Here is a 21,187-nt window from a genome sequence, read left to right on the forward strand (position 1 = left end):
AAAAGGAGATTTAGCCTTGTGGGAAATGACCAAAGGACATTTGGAAAAGCAAAAAGAAAAAGAAAAAAGGGAACATATAACAATCTACCACTAAGCTTAAGAGAAATAATATCAATTAAGCCTGTCTAATCATTGTATCCATATGGTTTTAGATTCTTAATACAAATCATTACCTGTCTATTGTCTCTCTCACGCTCTAATCATCCAATATCTCATACTCCTATTCCGATATACACAAAACACAACTCATTATGTAATTAACTTCTGGTTAAGCGAACCAAAATGCTACAAGAAGAAAAATTAAACTACTAAAAAATATTATAGAAGATAAATTAGTTGCCCGCTAATTTTATAAATTATAAAGGTACAGACTTTCCCAGCTTAACTGTTTGGTTTAATTGTCTAAATTTTTTCGTCAAAAAGCCCAAAAAAAAAATTTGTTAGACAACTCAGTCTCAGATGCTATATTCCCTCCTAGCTGTGTATGGGACAAGCCATCCTTGTTTGTAGATATCTAAAGGGCATCTTAGAAAGAAAGTCCAACATCAACATTTCACAATTTGGGGATTTATTTTATTTGAATTGTAAACGAGAGAGGAAATGTTGCAAATTTAGTTTGACCAATTCCAGAAGATTTCTTTCAAATTTTTTAAAAATAAAAATTACAAGACAAATGTACATTGTACAACAAAGCTGGCCACGTGCTTTGTAGTCCACAAAATGAAGGACAACGGCATCAAAGAGAACATTTTGGAATAATCGCACTTTGACGCTTTCTCCAGTCAACTTTGTCTTTTTCACGTGCTTCCTTGGAACATACGTAAATAAATAATAATAATAATAATCCAATAAATCACAGCCATCATATTCACCTGCATTCCTCAAGCCATTTTCTCTTTCTTCTTTCAATTAGTAATTATCATATATTTTGTCTAGAAATGACCTAAATTCCGATTTCTGGCCCCGTGTTTGCAGAAGTGCGCAATATCCCAACAAAATGAACAGAATCAAATCAGGAAAGACTTGTTTCCAAAACATCCCACTATGTAAGTATTACTTGATACTACACATGACATTGTAATACATATGTAAGCTGACTAAGCTCCAAGATCATCGCATGTCAGAAGAACAATCAGAAAACAAAACAAGGAGCTTCAAGTGACAACCTGAACAGGATATCTATGAATACAATCGTCCCAGGGACTGTTTGGCGAAGCCTTCACGTTCCTAAGAGCTTGCCAAACCGCACTGTTACACTTGAACCCACTCCCAAACGCAATCTGCCACACTCTGTCTCCCTTCTTCATCCTCCCCTTCGCTTCAATGTATCCCAATTCATACCAAATCGAACTCGACGATGTGTTGCCGAATCTGTGGAGTGTCATCCTCGACGCTTCCACATGAACAGGAAGAAGCTGAAGGTTCTTCTCGAGCTCATCAATCACAGCCCTCCCTCCAGCATGAATACAGAAATGCTCAAAGGCTAGCTTGAAATCTGGTATATATGGTTTCACGTTCGCGTTCAAGACCTTCTTCGCCATTAATGTTGCGAAGAACAAGAGCTGCTCGCTGATTGGAAGAACCAGAGGGCCCAGTGTTGTGATGTTGGTCTTTAAAGCTCCTCCTGCTATGGCCATTAAATCTTTTGACAGTGAAACCCCTGTTTTGCCAGCATCGTCTTGTTCTTGATACACGCATTTGAATGCTTTATCATCTGCTCCTTTGTGGGTTCTCACGGTTTGGAGCAGCCTGTACTTGGCTTTTCTTCGATCTGAGGATTTGTTTGAGAGTAAAATCGCAGCCCCGCCAACGCGAAAGAGACAGTTTGGGATCAACATTGATTTCTGGTTCCCAAAGTACCAATTTTGAGTGATGTTCTCTGTGCTAACTACGATTGCGTATGTGTTCCTGTGAATCTGAAGCATGTCTTTGGCGAGATCGATGGCTATGACGCCAGCACTGCAACCCATGCCTCCCAAATTAAAGCTTTTGATGTTACCCCTTAACTTGTACTTGTTAACGATCATGGCGGAAAGCGAGGGCGTGGGATTGAACAGGCTACAGTTGACGACCAAGATTCCTATGTCCTTGGGCTTAACCTTGGTGTTATCGAAGAGGTTGTCCAATGCTCCGAACATGACCTGCTCTGCTTCTTCTCTTGCTGCCGCCATTGATGGCCTCGGTGGGATGTAATGCATAGCTTCGGGAACGTATGTTTCTTCGCCAAGACCAGATCTTTCTAGAATCTTTCTCTGGAATTCCAGGGACGAATCGTCGAAATCGCCCGTCAGCTTCGAGTGGTCCATGAATTGTTTGAATTTTACTTGCAGGTGCGACGGGGGTTTGTAGCAAGAATAGTCGAGGAGGTAAACGGATCTGGGTCGGGTCAGGAGGTAGAAGGTGGATCCGAAGACGAGGATCGCAGAGCAGGTGATGACGATGACGAGATTGTACTGTAAGTGGAGCCAGAGATGGCGAATCTCTTCCGGGTTCATCTGGGAAGCTTGAATTATAACGATGGACATGAGAGGGATCATAAAGAGAGTGAGCAGATGGGTCATGAGATAGTGGTAACCCAGTTTGACGTACTTGAGGTTAACGCTCTGCAAGAAGTCCGGCAACCTCCGGCCATGGTGGATCTGAAGAAATCCACCGTTTGCGGGGGCGGTGGTTGGATCGGAACTCATGGCGGATGAGATTGGAATTCGAAGAGGATTTGTCAAGGAAAAATTTTTTATATGAATCGATGAAAATCGGAGGAAGAGGGATTATATACCGATTAGAAAGAATGAGGAAAGAAAAGCATGGAAGAACGAGAAGCCATGAAAGGAGCTTGCTTGCTATTGCTAATCGAATCGACGAAGCGCCATGGATGTTATATATACACGTGTAGGTATCTGAATGCGCGTGTGTGAAAAATGGAAGTGGCCATGGGAATTGAAACGTGAGAGAGAGAGAGAGACTTCTTTTCTCTGCGATTCTGCAGTCTCCAGTGCCCCTCCTTCTCGGATGAAACGACGTCGTCTCCACGACGAGGGTCTAATTGCAATCACAAGTAGGCAAGCACGATACCAATTGTAGCTTTATAAGTAAAGCCGGCAGGGTGACCATTTTAAAGTGTTGTTTTCTCATTACAAGTAAATCTTTCTATTGGTTCGAGACAACTCTTAATAAATATGCCATGAATACTTCCATATAATAGTAAAATCTTTCATTGTTTATAGCATTTTGACTAAAAAAATGATCATCTTGTGAAATGCACCCCCATTACGTCACCACATTTAGGTTCCCACGTCAGAATATAAAAAAATTTAATTATTTCGTCCAAATAATTTTAAATCAATTAAAGTCCGGTATTTAAATCTTAACCAGCCAATGCCACCTATCCTTTAAGAATATTTTTTGCCAAGTTAGGTTTTTCTTCTTCATGGATAGCCAAATCAAATTGAATCATGTGTATAGGGATTGTAATAGAATTATCGATTACCTAACAAGCTTATCTCACTCTTTAAATGTTAGTTTTTGCCTCTTTAATCATCATTCATGTTCAAATTTAAAAGTTGAGGATTATAAAAGAGGACAAGTTTGTCTTATCTTTTGTTTTTTTGTTACTTGCAATTTGTTATTTAGTTTTGGTTAGTATTGCATTTTAGTTTTCATTCAAAAAAAAAAAATAACTAACCCCATATCTAAATTATGCAACTTTTGAATCATTCAATCATTACAATTTTAAATGTTTAAGACATTAATCCTTGATGAATAACTTTAATCTTTCATATTTTTTATTTTTTTAAAATTTGAGGATTGACATTTTTAAAGGTTAAAACTACATGAATTAAATTACATTGAGTCAAAATTCAAAAACTATGTTTAATAAAGTCAAAATTATTGGATTGAGTTGCACCAAGTAAAATTTAGCGATCAAGTTATAATTGAATAAAAAATATAGGATCATTAGACCATATGATTTATCTTCCCATGAAAAATATATATATTTGGCAATATGCAATATAATACTACATCAAAATGATTCGGCTTAAAATAACAAAATCAAGCTAAAAGGTACCACAGTTGCTTCTCCAAGAGAAGAGAATCTACATATAATTGAATAAAAGAAATATTAATGGCAAAAATAAGGGACTCTAGGCCCTATTTAGTAAGAAGTATTAAGTCTTATGGGATTAGGTATTGGATTAATAGTGGGAATAAACTTTAAAATTATATTTGATATATCATGGCATTAAAAAAAGTCTTAAATTAAAGAAAAAATTGTGAAAAAGACCTCAATGCCCTCATTTTCGTTCAACCACCGTTGCTACTCAACTTAAAGGAAACTCAATGTCTCAAATCAAAAATCAAAACCTATGATTTGAAGCTGGCTTATTGCTCATTGGAGATGCAAAATGATGATGAAGAACCTAGAAGCAAAAGACAAAGAAACAAAGGGTGGCTCATCGCTCAACCTTGCTCACCATCATTTGATTCAATTTCAACCAAAAAATGTCATCAACCTTGCTTTTCCCTCGCCATCGCTATATGTAATGTCCTCTTTGACATTACCAAAACACACCACACGACACTGTTATAATAATTAGGATTAAGTAAATCCTTATACTAGTTTACCACAATAAATACGAGGTAAAAAAAATCAAAGTAGTTAAAATTGGGATTTCAAAAAAATCCTTTTTAAAAAGTGTTTGAACTCAAATATAAGTTTAAAACATAAATAAAGGAGTTACGGAGGCATGACAAAGGAAATAATTATAGCAGGCATCAAAGAGAAGCAAATTGGATTAGGTCTAATTTGCTTCATCCACCACAATAGATGGCATAAAGGGGGAAGCATCAATGATATCTTGATAGCTCTATGGGTTTAACTTCAGGAGCACATTGTTTCAGCATCCGACATTTAATTCGAGCAATTCAAGTGTCCATGCATAGCTAAACAAACCAACTAACTATTGACACTGGTTTCATATCATTTATAAATTGAACACCTAGGTAAAAAAAAGTTACTTTTCCATTTCAAAACTTGCCCAAAGATGTCCAAATCTACAAACCGTTTGCCAATAGCCTGGGGACTACTTAAACCAGCTCACACAAACCATAATATACCTAATAAAGTGGTTATATTCATATACATACATTTCAAACACAAATTATCCTTTAAATCTCCAATTTAACATTAATCAAGGGGTGAATGCTTAATTAAATACAATAATTTCATGGCCAACCATAAATATATAATTGCCACAATGGTGACACTTGCAAGTAATCCCAAAATTACAATATTATAAATCTCACAACCATTTGCATCACATATAAGTGATCCTAAAATCAATATACGTCCTAAATTAGTATAAACATATATATATATATATATATATATTCTTAGTTACATAAATACCAAATGAAAAAGGCTATACAATAAATAGCTCTCCTAATTTTTGGTAGTGTCCTCCTTTCATTTGCTCCTATCGGAGCCTTCACTTAAAAAATGTAACCATGGGGATAAGAATGTCTCAATAGCCAAATAATTTAATATATATATATATATATATATAAGTACATTAGAATAGTACGTAAGCATGTAAAGTGGTAATTAAAACAAGTTATCCGGATACATAACAAGCATATGAATATAATTTCATCCAAAACAATACATTATCTATACTTCACCTTATATCCTTATTAATACCTTCAAATGAATCTATGGGCTAATAATTTAATAAAACCAAGCACTTGTAATTGAATTGGCCCAAGCTCACCAATTATGGGAGGCAATCCAACCAAAGGTGCATTTTCCCATTTTCGAACCACAAGTTTCCCCTTTCTCAAATATCTGGGTTGTCGTATGCCCAATCTATCACCAAGATAATACTAAGACTTCCAAACAATAAAATTGAGCACCAATAGATACCATATAAATTTCAAACAACATAATTATCTCGGGGTGAATTCTCATCCTCTTACAATAATCATATTCATACAATCTAACATATAAAATCAATTCATCATAATTAAGTCCAAATCAATAGCTAGTATTTCAAATGTAACCATTTTCACAAATATATATACAGTGTGCGCGCGCGCCCACATTTTTGCAATGACTAAATAATTAGATTATCAAGTTACCTCAACCTTTTTATCATAAAAAAAAAGTTACCGTGGCAATTACAAACTCCTTTCGCCTCCATTGGCTCAAAAGTGTCCAAACAATATTTAATTTACAAAATTAAATACTAATCATTAATTTATAACTCTAATAAACACTTTTTTTAGCCTGAATTAGGCTATCCACACTATTCAAATTTCTTCTTTAACATAACCAAATAATCCTAACGCATGTCATTAGCCTTATTTATCATTCCTAAATCTAGATAACACTAAATTTTCACCCACATTATTCTTAAAACTCAAATTTAAGCCTAGGGTTTATCTAAACCCTAGCTAAAAATTGTAAATCACTATAAAATTATCAAACTTAGGTTTAAAAACTTAAATTAACTCCTCGTAAACTGAAAGAACATAATAAGTTTGGTTATAACCCAAGGGAGGACAAAATCAATACCTTATTATACCCAAACTCACTACAAATTCACATAAAGAAGGAGGAAGATAGACAGGAAGCTTACAAATGTGTAATCTTGGCTTAGAATGTCTTTAAATTAGTCCAAATGTGAAGCCCTAGTAGAGACCGGATGAACTCCCTCTTATTTTCCTTCCTTTCTTTCTCTCTTTTCTATCTCTCACATGCTCGATTAACCAAAATTGGGTCCATCCATTATGGTGAATAGCATAACGAGCCTGATAGAAATTGAGCCTTGCACTGGAACCCAGTTGACCCGAACACCATTATGGTCTACGCCTAAGGCTGTCTAGAGGTCTAATAAACCCATTGGTGGTATGAAAATATCATTAGCTCAATAAATGCTCAAATTTACTATTTTTCCCTTGTTCAAATTTTAAAATTTCAAGTTTAAAATTTAAGAATGTTACACCGTACACGTTTCCTCACTCTCCATCCAACATCTCACTCAAGCTTTGGTTAGAGGGGATAAAGTCAATGCTCACTTGTAGAGGTAAGGATGAGAGAGCTAGGGGGAGTGAAGAGGCAATTTGGTCTACAAAATTTTAAATTTATGATTGATTTTACAATAGCAAGGGTGATGGTACTTAATCCTACCTAGTTGAGATTAAAATTGAGATTAAATTTTCATTCCTCATGTCAAACATGAAAAGTTGGTATTGTTCAATAGTGCAAGTCTCATCCGACCCCTTAATTTTTTATACCAAACATGGCCTTAGAGTTTAGAGGTCATTCTAGACTTGTGCATGATTGAAACTGATGTGAATTTCAGTTTTTAATTTTTTATTGTTTTTATCAATGTTCTTAAATTTCGAAAGAAGAGAGCATTTATTTGACCGAAAATGTTTATATGACCTTTGAAGATACAAGGCCTGGCACTTCCAATTATTCCATGACCAAATCTCCTGGTGAACATCACAAAATCAAATCACTCCGTTTGCCAGTCAACTGCACTCAACGGGCAACTACATCTCCAAGTCTTCAATCCATGCATCAAGTCATAAACTGCTGCCATTTCTATTTGAAAAATCAAAACTTCATTAATACCCCGCTCTACTTTCTATTATATAGGCACCTCTAGTCTAATTACTTTGCAGGAATCAAGGAGGGACGACTAAATCATGTGGGAGGGGTGTTCCGTGATTCAAAGAGTGAGTCTCTACTCAGTTTCTCTCATCATCTCGGCGCTGGCACTAGCTCTTTTACAGAGATTTTGGGATTTCTTTGGGGTCTGAAGGTGGCTTGGGACAGAAGCTTTCGACGAGTAGAATGCTCTCCGTGAGATTCATGACTTTCTGGAAAGAGACTGGCATATCGATGTCCAACAGTATAGTCAGAATGCTAATAGGGTTACCGATGGTTTCGCATACTTCGCCGCGAACATGGCGACTGATATATCTTTTTGCTTTTCCTCACTCTTATGCTTATTTAGATTTATGTGGGACTGTGCATAGTCCACCGACAGCTGCTGTTGAAGTAGTTTTATTTTATTATTTCACTATCAATGAAAAAATAGGCATGATATTAAATAATATAATTAATATTTTATTAAATGTCTTATATTAGAAACCATTAATCTCTTTTAAAAGTACAGAGGAGCGTATTTTTCTAAGACCAAAATCTATGGTAAAAAACAAACGAGAATTATATTCTCCTCTTTTACAACAAGTTCTATTACATGAATATTTAACGATATTAATCGTCTTAGTAAGAATCTGCTAAATAAATTTTACTTAATACTCTAGATAATGAACAAATAGATATATGCTTTTCTATGTACAAAAGAAGCACAAATAGTTTATATACTATTTCTTCATAAAAGTTTGTTGGGTTTCTATTCTTATTTTTTGTTTTCAAAAACTGTTTTGTAATACATTTTTTAAAATTATTCTTCAAGACAAAATAAAATAAAAATTCATTTAGCTATGTCAAATAAACAACAGTTTTAAAATTAAAAAATAGATTAATAGTTATAGTTATAGTTATAGCAGTTAATGGTAGTAATTAATAATAATAATAATAATAATTGATCAAAGTAATTATAATTTTTAATAATCAAATGTAGTGTATTTTAAAAATAAAAAAATAAAATTTATTTTTATTTTTTTATTTTTAAAAGTAAAAAATGAAAAAAAAAATAAAAACAATTAAGTGAAAAATATTTACTCAAACAATTTTTAAAATAAAAATCAGTTTTTAAAAACAGAAACAAACATGCCCTAAGTCATTTTCTCTTAATTTTGTTTGGTCTAAAGTATAAGTCTAAGCTGATAATAATTAGAGTCTGGACATTTGATGCAGGTAGACTTGCATAATACTAATTGAAAACTTGAAATGGTCGGCAAAAGAAAAAAAAAGAAATTGAAATAAAGGAAAGGAAACGTGTGGTGAAAAACAAATGCAGTGGCCACGGCCAATTGACGGAGGCTGAAATGGTTTCAAAATAATTAATCTCTTATTAACGTTGTCCAACAAAGTCAGATTGAAGCGTGTTACTCTTAGCATCATTAATCAATCAAATCAAACTACAATGGCTATCATGTTGATCACAATCCCACCAGTTGATCTTCCTTCCATTATCCATTCGAGTTTGTGAATATAAGCAGTCTTCCAAATTCATAAAAGACACACAGGAGAATGGATCCTTTCAAATATATTCTAAATCTTTCAAGTATTTTAATGTCAATATTTTTAATTTGAGTGAGAAGTGACAAGCTACTTAACTAGTACGAAGCCTTTACATTCATAAAATATATGTAAGAGATTGCACCTAGAAAGAAATACCCCTTTAACCCTCTTTATAAATAATTTTTAACATATTTTACTAGTATTTAAAAAAACTTAAAATTTATTAACTCTATCTTAAAATTTAATAAATTTTTAATTTTACTTTTGTTAAATTTACATATTTCAACAACATATTTTTTTTTCTAACATTTAATATAGGGTAAAAGAAGAAATTAATAATAAAAATTTAATAACGTAACTTATGAATAAAACTTAAAAAAAATTTCTTTACCTTATAAATAAAATTAGAGGAAATAGAATTAGAGGAAGTAGATAGAAAATAGTACAAGTACTTATGAGACAAGAATCTTACACAAGCATATCCATTACTTTTTTTTTTTTAAATGACAAGGCCACCATGATTAAAACTATGCAGCTACAAACAAATCAGGAGACACACCTCATACCTAAATGCGTTTCCAAACAATAGATCGTTAAAAATTCGAATATTAAAACTATTCCTATCGACTTATACATCACTCTTTTCTAAACGCATAAACATTAATGAAAAGGAGTTCTTAACTTGCATATGCATGAAAGTTGAAACTAAAAGTAAGTTGCATTATTTATATGCAACGGGGTTTCTAAACTTGGCCCGAGTACAACGAGTGACAGTTTTGCAAGGGCTAATTAAACCAGACTGGGATGAATTTGTTGGGCCCATATTTGATGCAATTATAAGATCATCAAACAAAACTCTCAGCCATCTCTTGCTTAAACTAGGCACAACAGGATATGTAAATTGGGCCCATTCTTTTTCTATGCTCATGGTGTCAAGATCCAAATCAATGAGCTCTGTCCATGGCAGTTTATCACAACCTAGAAACTCTCTTTTTTTTTTTGAACCATGTCGGTTATAATTTGATTAGCCTCTTGATCTTAATTAAGTCAATCAAACTTTTAAAATGTGGACAAAGATTTAGAACACAAAAAGTAGAGAGCTCGAGTAAATGAACTTGAAAGCTTACAACTTTATTTGATGATTACAAATAAGGGGTGAGGGGGTAGTCTTAAGCCTCCTTCTTCTAAGAAGTTCCTACCTCCTTAATAGGCAATTGAGATTAATCAATGCGACGATATATGTTCATTCTTCAAAGTATTATGTAAAAACATATACAAGAAATATATATATATATATATATATATTTACAAAAAAAATTTTAGAATTTACAAGAGACAAATATTTCTAAAATAATTTAAATACTTCATGCACTCTTCATTTTATTCTAGAGATTCTAAGTTTTTTTGGAGAATACCAGTATGTTGGTGCCTTCTTGATTGTTTTAAATCACTCCAACATCTTTTGGATCATTCTGGAAGTTTCTTGGATATCTTAACCTTACAAAATTTCTTGCTTTGTCATAAGTTGCTGCTGCTTGCCTTATACTAAGGTGCAAGGTCACATGAACTCATAAGCCTAAAACTCAAATTCACTCCTTATCTCTCAGTATTTCAAAATGCATTAATCAAAGTGATAGAGCAAAACCCGATACTATTGATCGATATATCAACACCTTAATGCTATTGATTGACTACAGCTACAGTAAAGAGCCCCCTTTCTTTAGATTATGATGCCGACAAAAATGACAGTCGTAACTGTACGTACCTCGCATTTTTTTATGTGTGACAATAGCAGACTGCTCTCACGCCTATGCTTGACCTTTTATTTTTTTCTTTTTGTTTCCCCCCTCCACGATTCGTATCAAACAGTACAGTTAAAACCTGGATGCAGAACGATTTCACCTCAGTCAAACAATCAAATGATGATCAGGGACTCATGGTTGATTTCTCTACATACTTCATAGTGGCAAATGGCTCTTATAAAACGCAAAGTTGGTGAGTGAACTTAGGATAACTTGGGCCGTTAGTCCATCTAATTTTACATATCATCCAAATTACACCTCTGTCTGATGTAGTTAATTAGTGCGGTAAGTAATATCCAACTTTTGTTGTTAGCACGCAAATTTTGAACTTACCACAAGTTCCTCAAGTTTGGTCGGTATCAAATCATGCCATCAACAAACAGAAAAAAATCGACCAGAAGCTTTCGAAATGCATCATGCAGATGCTAAGCATAGCAATGCTGATAAGTGATAACTATACAGTTGCAAAGAAGACAAATAGTGGCCAAACTCAAAATAAGCCTGTTGAGTTATTAACCATGCTATATGTACAGTTATCAAATTATACATGCACGCCCACACGAGGACAGGAGAAATCCAAGTAGTCACACAACTTAACAAAAACGCGCTGCAACATACGATATACGGATCATAGTGCCGTCATGTTACAACTTGCCTTGATGTTGCCGAAGTATATAAAGAGCATTGGAACACAATGATAAAATGGGCGAGAGAGAAACAATTGTTTTAAGTACAACGAATATAGAAAATAATTCTCCCACTTGGGTCGCAATAAAGAATACAGGAAAAACAAAAGGAAAGCATGCCCCTTTCACAAGCGGCACACTCACACACAGGGCCTCCTCAGCATTAACGAAACATTGCTCATACCTCATAGAAGGCACCCAAAGATGGCATTGAAACCTCCGACACTCAACATTGGCTTGACATTTGAACTTCTCGATGTCTTCTTCCCCTTATGATTAGAATGTTGAATTTGGTACTCTTTTTGCTCCTCTCTTCTCTCTCAAGTTTAGCTTAAGCTATCTCTTAGTTCTTGTTAGTAATTTTGTGGAGCGCCTCCTATGCAATCAGGCGTCCACTAAATACCCGAATTCAAAAATTGGTGGTCAATTAGCTAACGAAACCAACAACCAATCAAATTTAAAAACCAGTGTCGGTAAATGATAATCAAGCAGAACGCTCTAAACATTACATTTGATTAGGAATTAGAATGAAAGTTGTTGGTCATGCCATTGAGTGGGGGATTCAAGTCGCTTGAACTAGAGATCAAATAAGTGGAAGACGCACAATACCAAATCAGATTCCAACGGTACGACTTGTAGGGAAAGAGATTGCAATTGAGAAGGGCGGGACCATTCGAGTATGCATACGTTTTAATATTGCAATAGGACTGGCGGAAAATTGGGGTCAAAGTTGCAGAGGGAAACTCAGAGCTGATAAGTTCATTAAAACCTATAGGAGGAAATCAAGGGAGACTAAGGGCAGAAAAAGAATTCACCGCTGGTTCAAGTGTTTGTCCTATGGATCCTGATAACAAGGAAAAGTAATGCTACCTTATTTATGTTTTGGGGGCTACCTAGAGGCATGACCTACGATGTGGGCTGTGTAAGTCACTTTTTGGGGTCCTTAATGTCTTTCAGCCGTGAGGCTACATTCTGGACTATTTCGTATTGTCAAGTGTATTTAGTATTTAGGAGAGTCTGACCTCTCAAACGCCAGTGGTCCAGTGTTGTTCTTGTGATTTATGTATTGTTGCTTTGTTGATTTCAGTTGGCATTGTAACAGGGAATAGGATTTTGACAAAATTAGGGTTATATTCTTTCGGATTCTAATAGTAAAAACCTCAATACTTCCCCTCATTTATTCCTTCTGGTGTTATTGTTATTTCAGCAGGATTCTATCAGAAACCAACAATCTTCTTGATCATACTGGTACGGCTCAAATGAGGTTACCAGTTGGTGGATTGAAGCGCCAGATAGAACTGTGTAACGGACAAATGGTAAATCTGATTGCTGCAATACATGACAAGGAAAATCTGCATGCTCTGTTTTTGAATTTTTCTTGTTAGAAGGCTCACGATGCTTGCTTTGCTTTGGAACATTTGCACAACTTGATTGCAGGAAAGCTAGGCAAAGTGCTGGGATTTAAGATTTGCATATATGGATTGAAGCTAATTTGTTCGACTCGTTAATGATATACCCTTGTGGCCCAAAACACCATTGCAATAGCATGCAAATGAAATTTATCAAATCGGCAAGCAAGATTCGCCGGAAGAAGTTTATAGAATGAGTTAGCCTTACAGAACGTGGACAGCGGTCGGCGGACTCAGATTGCTTATAATATGGTATTCCTGTAAGAATCTTGCTTCGGACCACAAACTCTTAATGCAAGATAATAAGTACCAAATGTCCAAAAAATCGGGTGGGTCAGCAAAAAGAAAGCACATAGGTGCAAACAATTGGCACAGACGTGCAAATTATTTGTTCATTATTTCTTCTTTTACCAGATTTGTTTATTATGATTCTGCGTTCATGCAGTCCCGCCGAAACATAGATCACTATACAAAGAAAATAGCGAGATGAATTGATATTAATTCTTGGCTTTCAATTCCTGGATATTAAATCCATTGATTACAAAATAACCAATGACATAATTTCGCTGCTAAAAACCACAAGATTAAAATCACACGAAACAGAACCATAACGGAAACCACAGCGTTCAATACTAAGCAAATAACCCTGAACCCAGAAAGGTCTGTCTAATAATACCCTAAAAACTCCATTATTCTATATATAATCCTGCACTGATCAATCTACTTAATTCCTCCAGCTTCCATCTGACTCGCCGCCGCCACGAGAGTAGCGAGATCCACGATCACCATAACCACCGCCACTGCCGTATCCTCCACCGTTCCTGTAGTATCCACCCTCGCGGCGTCCACCTCCGTTTCCGTATCCGCCTCCACCACGGCTATAACCACTCCCGCCGCCGTACCCACCCCCGCCGCCGCCTCCTCTTCCACGAGATTGAGCTTCGTTCACCGTAATGCTCCGGCCATCAAGGCTCTGACCGTTCATGCCGTCGATCGCATCTCTCATGGACTGCTCTGAGGAGAACGTCACGAATCCGAACCCCCTTGACCTTCCGGTCTCGCGATCGTTGACAATCTGCAGATAAAAAACCCTCAATCACACAAAACGATAAAGTAAAAAGGAAATATTAGAATGACCGATCGATCTTCGCCTTTGGGAGAAAGGAAGAAGATGAACGTACCGATTGGCATGAGTAATAAAAGAATCATAGACAGTAACACAAGTATCATAGATCAAGTAACACAAACAGATCAGAGAGCACGGGGTCAGATAGGGATCAAGAAAACCCAAATCAGAATCGTGTCAGATCCGATCTCTGTGTTGCATCAAACGGACCTTCGATTCGATAATGTCGCCGAAGGGAGCAAAGGCCTTGCCGAGGGCATCGTTGTCAGTAGCCCAAGCAAGCCCACCGACAAAGCAACGGTACTCGACATCTGCAGAAGCCATTGATATTATGGAAAAAGAAATACAGGAACAAAAGGACAATAAGAGAAACAAAAGTAGGGTTAACAAGAGAAGCGAAAGCGGTGAAATTCCAGTGACCTAGGGAGGTGTTTATATAGCAGGCGATGTGCTAACTATGGTTAAAGCTGACCCAGTTAGAATTGCCCAGCACATTACCGTGGTTATACGCGGTTTACGGCTAACGCTCCCCGTGGATCCCGTGCACTCCGAACGCATGACACATTATTTGGTCCCAAGAATATCTTGGGAGGATAAGGGAGATACCTTTAATTTAAGTTAAGTTTTACTTTTTTTATTTAAAAATATAAAATATTTTTAATTAAATTTTATATTTTTAATAAAATAATTATTTAATTTTTAATTAATTTATTTTTTTTTATATAAATATCCTACTTGAAATATTTTTAAAAAAAATAATGATTGCATCTCGAAAGACTAAAAATATCTTACATTTTTTAACATTCAACTTCTCAAAAAATATAAAGCATTTTTTAACAAAGAGAATAAATCTTAAACTTGAAAAATTTATAATTTAATTTTTTCATTTTATAATTTTATTGTAATAAATTTATAACTTTTATTTTAAATTTTAATAAAAAATAATTTTTTAATTATGTTAAAACTTAGAAAATAAATTACAAATTAATCATAACTCAATTGTAAAATTAGGAGTTTGAGTTACAAATTTATAAAATTTAACTTAAATGAATTGATCTTTTTAAGATATCATGGTCATTCTCTTAAACATCTCAAATAACTTTTATTTAAAAATAAAAAAGAAAAGACTCAAAAAGGAGTATTAATAATTTTTTTATTTTAGACGAATGTCTTTTTACTAGCAGACCTTTTTTTAAAGAATGGTCAGATATTAAATGCGCATTTCCTTTCTACTGAGATTTTGAATTTTGATTTGCAACATTATAAGAAATCAATTCATTTGGCTAGATTGTTATCCTTGATATTAACAATAAATTTAGATACACTCTTTATTTTTATTACTTTACCTATTCTTATAACTCTTTATTTAGATACACTCATTAAAGTTTTTGTGTTTTGTTGACAAAAAAAAAAGGAATTGAAGTTTTTGCGTTTTTTAAAAAACTTCTATTGATTTGGAAATAAATTAACATTATCTATCTTTACTTTTATTTAATTTAAGAATAATAATTAGCATATTTTATCACTTTTTCTTCATTTTTCGTGTTACTCTTTCTTTTATTGATATTAATATTATTATTTTATTTTTACTATATGACTAGATCATGTTTGAGCATTATCAAATTACGGGATAGTTATTTTAAAAATATTTTCAACATTCACACATATTTAAATTTAAGACCTTGTACTTGATATTATTCCGTTTTTTATGGGAAGTAAGGTTTAGATGAATTGAGTAATATTATTTCTCTTTCTCTTTTAAATGATTCAGACTCCTTGCTATCAAAGGATACGGACCTTGTGTATTCAATTATAAGGATGCGTTCAATTACGGAGGGTATAAAAATTGGCGAGGCACTCTGCAATTTGTAGCTTACGTTGATAGTGCTGGGTGTGATTGCAACTTAGCAAGTGATATTTTTCTCATTTACTTTGAATCTTATATGAGAATATTATAGTAGAAATGATAAACAATGAATATAAAGATAAGATACTATTAATTTCTTGCATAATATTCTGAACTGCATAAAAGTGTACTACTCAAAGAATGCAGGCTGATTGTAGCTTTGATCGACATTTGATTAATCAGCAATCACACAGATCGGGTGCTAAGGATCCTCTGGACCACGGCATGGATTCAAAAAAACCCATAGTCATGTTTTGGACTAATAATACGGGCTTGATGCCTGAGCTTTGAGCCCAAATTTTGTTAACAGTGATGGACTTCTAGAACTAAGAAGTCTAACTAATTTCCATTTGGCCCAAGTGAATTCCAACCCAAATTGAGCCTTTTTCCCCACACAAATGCCAATTTAAAAATGAAAGTTAACGTGTTTCAACTCGGGTTCTGGGTATTCCAATTTAATCTTGGTCTTCATTTCCCTTTTCAAATTACTCCAAGCATTTGGTATTTTTATAACAGTAGGAGATTTATTTCTTTCTTTCACAAAATACCTTTTTTTTTATTTTTATGATCTCATTTCTATCCATCCTTTAAAATTTCATTAACTCGCTAGTTTTATATTTTCAACTAAAATATCCTTCCTTAACATAATTTTTTATTTATAATGTTTCCAACTTTTTTAACTATTTTATTTTCAACTTGGGGCGTTTTTATTTTATTATAAAGTTATTTTTTTAATTTAATATATTTTAAAATTTTTATTTAAATAGTGTTGAACTCAATCATCTAAAATTGTTCAATGATATATTGTGTTTTTAATGTCAGATTAATCAAGTATTGGCATGACGTTTTTATATAAAAAATTTGAATTTATTTGGTTTCCATGATTTTCTGGCAAAAAAAAAAATAGTTTCCATGATTTATGCCTTAGTTTGCTCATACTTTGGGTCCCGGAGGATCATGCTGTGGAGAAATACTTAAATAAATTAGATGCACCGTATTATTTGTAATCTGTTATTAATGATAAGAGAGATAGACAATGCAAAAAATTAAATATATATTCTGTTATAAAAATAAAATTAACTTAAAAAATATCACATAATTTTTTTTTGATTAATTAAAATATTTCACTTGAACATTATATAAATGATGCAATTCACTTGATCTACTAAGTATTTCTCTCGTGCCTTGTCTCAAGAACCTTTTCAATGTGGGCGGATTGAACAGGGAGAGGAGAAGATCCAATAAATAAGACAAAAAATTAGGGTTTTCCAAAAAAAAATGAAGAAAGAAAGAAATTACGAAATTTAGACCATCGGGGTAGGTACTATGGAGACTAATGATCTCAAAAAAAAAATTTTTTGCCAACAATCTTAAATTATTTCAATATACAACTTAGTAATTAGAAAAATCATTTTTAAAATATCTAAAAGAAAATTTATAATAATATGAAAAATTAGATGAAAATGTTGATTTAGAGAATAAATCTTTCCGTAATCTCGAAGAAAATGATGGGATGTGATGCATTTTTTATTGTTAAATAAAGGCTGTTCCTTTTGTGGAATTTTAGATTCTCTGTTCCAGGCAAAGCATCCTATTACTTTGGCATCACTTTTTTGTCGGAAGTATTACTTTATTTTTAAATTATAACCTGGAATCAAAGTGCTGTTAGAAGGCTACAGACAGTTCGAAATATTCAGCACATTTTTTAACTATTTTTAAAATTCTGAAATAAAGCCTTCTCATTTTTCTTACGCTTTTTGCTTAATTGTATAGATCTGTTCAGCCTTATTTGTTTATGAGTTTGTGGGGTGGCACTATATCCTATATCTACGTGTCAATGGAGAAAATTTTTTGATGCACCAGGTGCACCAAGTCATCATGATTCATGATTCATCTAATAAAATTATAATATTTAAATAGTATTAAATATAAATTAATTTTAATATTAATTAAAATGGAGAGAGTAAAGGAAATAAAATAAATAGACATTCTATTATAAAAATAAAATCATTAAAAATAATGACATATAACATTTTATTTGATTAAATTAGTGTAAGTTTATTGAATAAATATTGGACAACATGGTGCACCAAATTCATCTAAAATTTATCATGTCGATATCTATTTTCCAAACTTTAGTAATAAATTACAGATTTTTTTTTCTTAACAAGAATTTATTGGGTTCTCTTTTTACTCTTGTTTTTTTTTGACAAATTCTTTAAGTTGAAAGTTGAATATAGAGATATTTATGGACCGAATAAATAAATAGAGGTGTTCCAGATTAAGCATAGAAGATATCTGCCATTCTTTTTTTTTTTTTTTTTACTTTGAAGGTATTTTGTTTTGCTCCGAAGGCTATGTCATTGATCGTGGTGGTCTAGCTTATAGGCGAAATATATGAATTTTTTTCACTAGCCAATTTTTTTTATTCTAATAAAAGTCAAATATATAGAGATTTTCAGAAGAGATCACGTTTAACAAGCAAACTATTTGACTTTAATTTCATTATTGAGCGTGAATGCCAACCTATTGGAATCACCCACCAACTTGCACTGTTAACTTCTTTCATTGTCAAAGTTTTGTAACTTTAGCCTCGTTGAGTATTTCTCAATTTAAAACGAAAATTCATTAATATTCTCAACACCTTTTTCTTTAAAATATATTTCTATGTCCAGTTCAAGACAAAACAGCATTCTACGTTACCCATCAAGTACATGCAACTTTATATTATTGTATTCGATCATGATTGCTGAGCTCAGAATTCACGTTAACATTTTTTCAGATACAATAAAATTTGAGTTCTCAGCCATGTAATTCAGTCTCTCATTTCCATACTACCTGGCTAATTGCATGGATTAATTGGTTGAAACAAATCAAAATAATATATCACTCCCTCCGTTTTAAATTATAGGACATTTTTAAATGAGTTTTTCGATCCTAAAATATAAGATACTTTGAACAAATTAAGATTTTATTAAATACATCAATTTTAATTTTATCCTTTCTTTTTCTATAACTATTTTTTATTCATTATCTTTTCAATATATTAAACAATGAGTATTTTTAAAAATTTATATTTTTACTTTTAAAAAATAAAGTTGTTAAATATATTTAATGATGTTTATTAATATATAAAACTTTATTTAAAAGTATCTTATAATTTAAAATAAAAGGAGTATCATAGATCAAACTAATCTTAGATATCGAGGTCAAGCATATAAACTTGTTGAGAATGTTTCAAGTAGGGCTCCCTTCAATTAAACTCAAAAATAACACTAGAATAAAATTCCTTTCTTTATACGCATTAAAGCTATTGTAGATTATACTCATAGGTTTTTTTTTGCTCTTTAGAAGTTTGATGTAATTACTTTTTATTTTCTTGTACATATTATATATATAGTTTTTTTAATGAATTCCTTTTCAGTCAAAAAAAATATATTCGAATACAGCTCGATCAGGTGGAAAAGGTGCATGAGGTTTGAGTGCAATTTGGTTTTACATCCACTTCCTTTTCCAAGAGTAACTACGTTATTATCGTGAACCTTATTTAAAAAAAAAAAAGGAAAGAGAGAGAAAGAAATCAACGCGCTTACCCCAATAAGTAAAATTCAGCTTTATGATTGAAGAAATGATTAGGCAGCACAAGCATCGAATCATCTTTGAAACGCGAATTTGATTTCACCCCAATCACTACACTAAGTAGATCGTCTTTTATCAATTGTTAACTCTGACACTCAATTTAGTATCTTTATATTTATAATTTATTAAATTATGTCAACTAACTAATAACTTAAATTAAAATTAAATTCAGTTAAATTTATGAGTTGATTATCTAAATTTATTATTTTTATATTTCTTTAACCATATATAAATTTATTATTTTTATATTTCTAACTCACAAAATCATATCAATTCATTCATAAATTTAAACTTAAATATAAATTTAATTAAATTTGCTAAACTCATCAATTTTTTATCGAGTTGAATGAGTTAAGTATCTATCACGTAGAACACAATTCATAAAAGTGATATAACCCGATTCAAAGAAAAATAAAACTCAATGCAAGTTGCCCAATTTTAAATCAAATCAATAAAAAAAACAATAAATACCAAATTTAATTTGTCTAATTTTAAAATTTTTATATTGAATATAATAATCTATCAATGTAGATGAATTTAGTCTTAATCATTTATTTTTAAAATATATTTAAATTAAATTATAATTATATTTTATATTTTAATTATTTATTATATACTTTCAATCGCTACTAGTCAACAAAGGTGCAACTTTTAAGAATTTATAATTTGAAATTATTTAAACTTGCAAATTTGAGAACCTTGATTAAAACTTCCATCCCTCACTGATCACAACATATTTGTTATTTTTTTTCAAAAAAATATTGAATTTAAAGTCTCTCCATTCTCCATCATAAGACACACTTAACGATCTCACCATAACCAAGTAGAAATAATTACATCATTAATTTTATATAAAAATAAAATAAATTTTCAATTCTACCTCTTTAATTTAAATGAAAAAAAATTGAAATTTCCATTACATCCTCTCTTATAAACAATAAATATTCACTATTTTTAGAAATTCTAAAAAATAGCAAATGTTTACTATTTTTATAATTTCTAGTGTGTAGTATTCCCCCCTCTATATTTTATTAACTGTATTATATCATATATTTTGATATTAAGTTATATCATGTTTAAATAATAAAATATTTTATAGCATAAGTACGAAAGGCAAATGGTGTATTTTTTCAAACTAAATTGTTACATATAAGGGATTCACTCAAAAAAAAAAATTGCTACTCCCTCCATTCAAAAAATGTAAGGGGTTCACTAAAAAAAATTGCTACTTGTAACACCCTCAAACTTACAAACTAATTTTTCGTAAATTATTAAAATCATTATCATGGTAGAAAAATTTCTACCATGGTACATCCAAGACAATATACCACAGGTCTTAAAATATCTCAAAAAAACAATTTAAAACCATGAGGGACAGACATAATCCTCATGGTCATATAAA

At 32.4% G+C, this 21,187-nt stretch overlaps 2 protein-coding genes across 2 annotated transcripts; both read right to left on the reverse strand.

Annotated features, from left to right (window-relative positions):
• Nucleotides 1-1,012: 1,012 nt before the first annotated feature.
• On the reverse strand, nucleotides 1,013-3,009 carry LOC129293959 (3-ketoacyl-CoA synthase 4-like). Its single transcript, XM_054932112.1, has one exon. The coding sequence runs from the start codon at nucleotides 2,685-2,687 to the stop codon at nucleotides 1,155-1,157; it is 1,533 nt and encodes a 510-aa protein (XP_054788087.1). The 5' UTR covers nucleotides 2,688-3,009; the 3' UTR covers nucleotides 1,013-1,154.
• A 10,592-nt stretch (nucleotides 3,010-13,601) lies between these two features.
• LOC129292245 (glycine-rich RNA-binding protein 2-like) lies at nucleotides 13,602-14,650 on the reverse strand. The gene is made up of 2 exons (XM_054929812.1): nucleotides 14,451-14,650; nucleotides 13,602-14,189 (listed from the first exon to the last, which is right to left on the reverse strand). The coding sequence occupies exons 1-2, from the start codon at nucleotides 14,562-14,564 to the stop codon at nucleotides 13,839-13,841; spliced, it is 465 nt and encodes a 154-aa protein (XP_054785787.1). The 5' UTR covers nucleotides 14,565-14,650; the 3' UTR covers nucleotides 13,602-13,838.
• Between the last annotated feature and the right edge of the window lie 6,537 nt (nucleotides 14,651-21,187).

This window comes from Prosopis cineraria, unplaced genomic scaffold, assembly GCF_029017545.1.
Source record: "Prosopis cineraria cultivar Desert tree isolate PC_DT_omini unplaced genomic scaffold, ASM2901754v1 PC14, whole genome shotgun sequence".
Lineage (NCBI taxonomy): Eukaryota > Viridiplantae > Streptophyta > Magnoliopsida > Fabales > Fabaceae > Prosopis > Prosopis cineraria.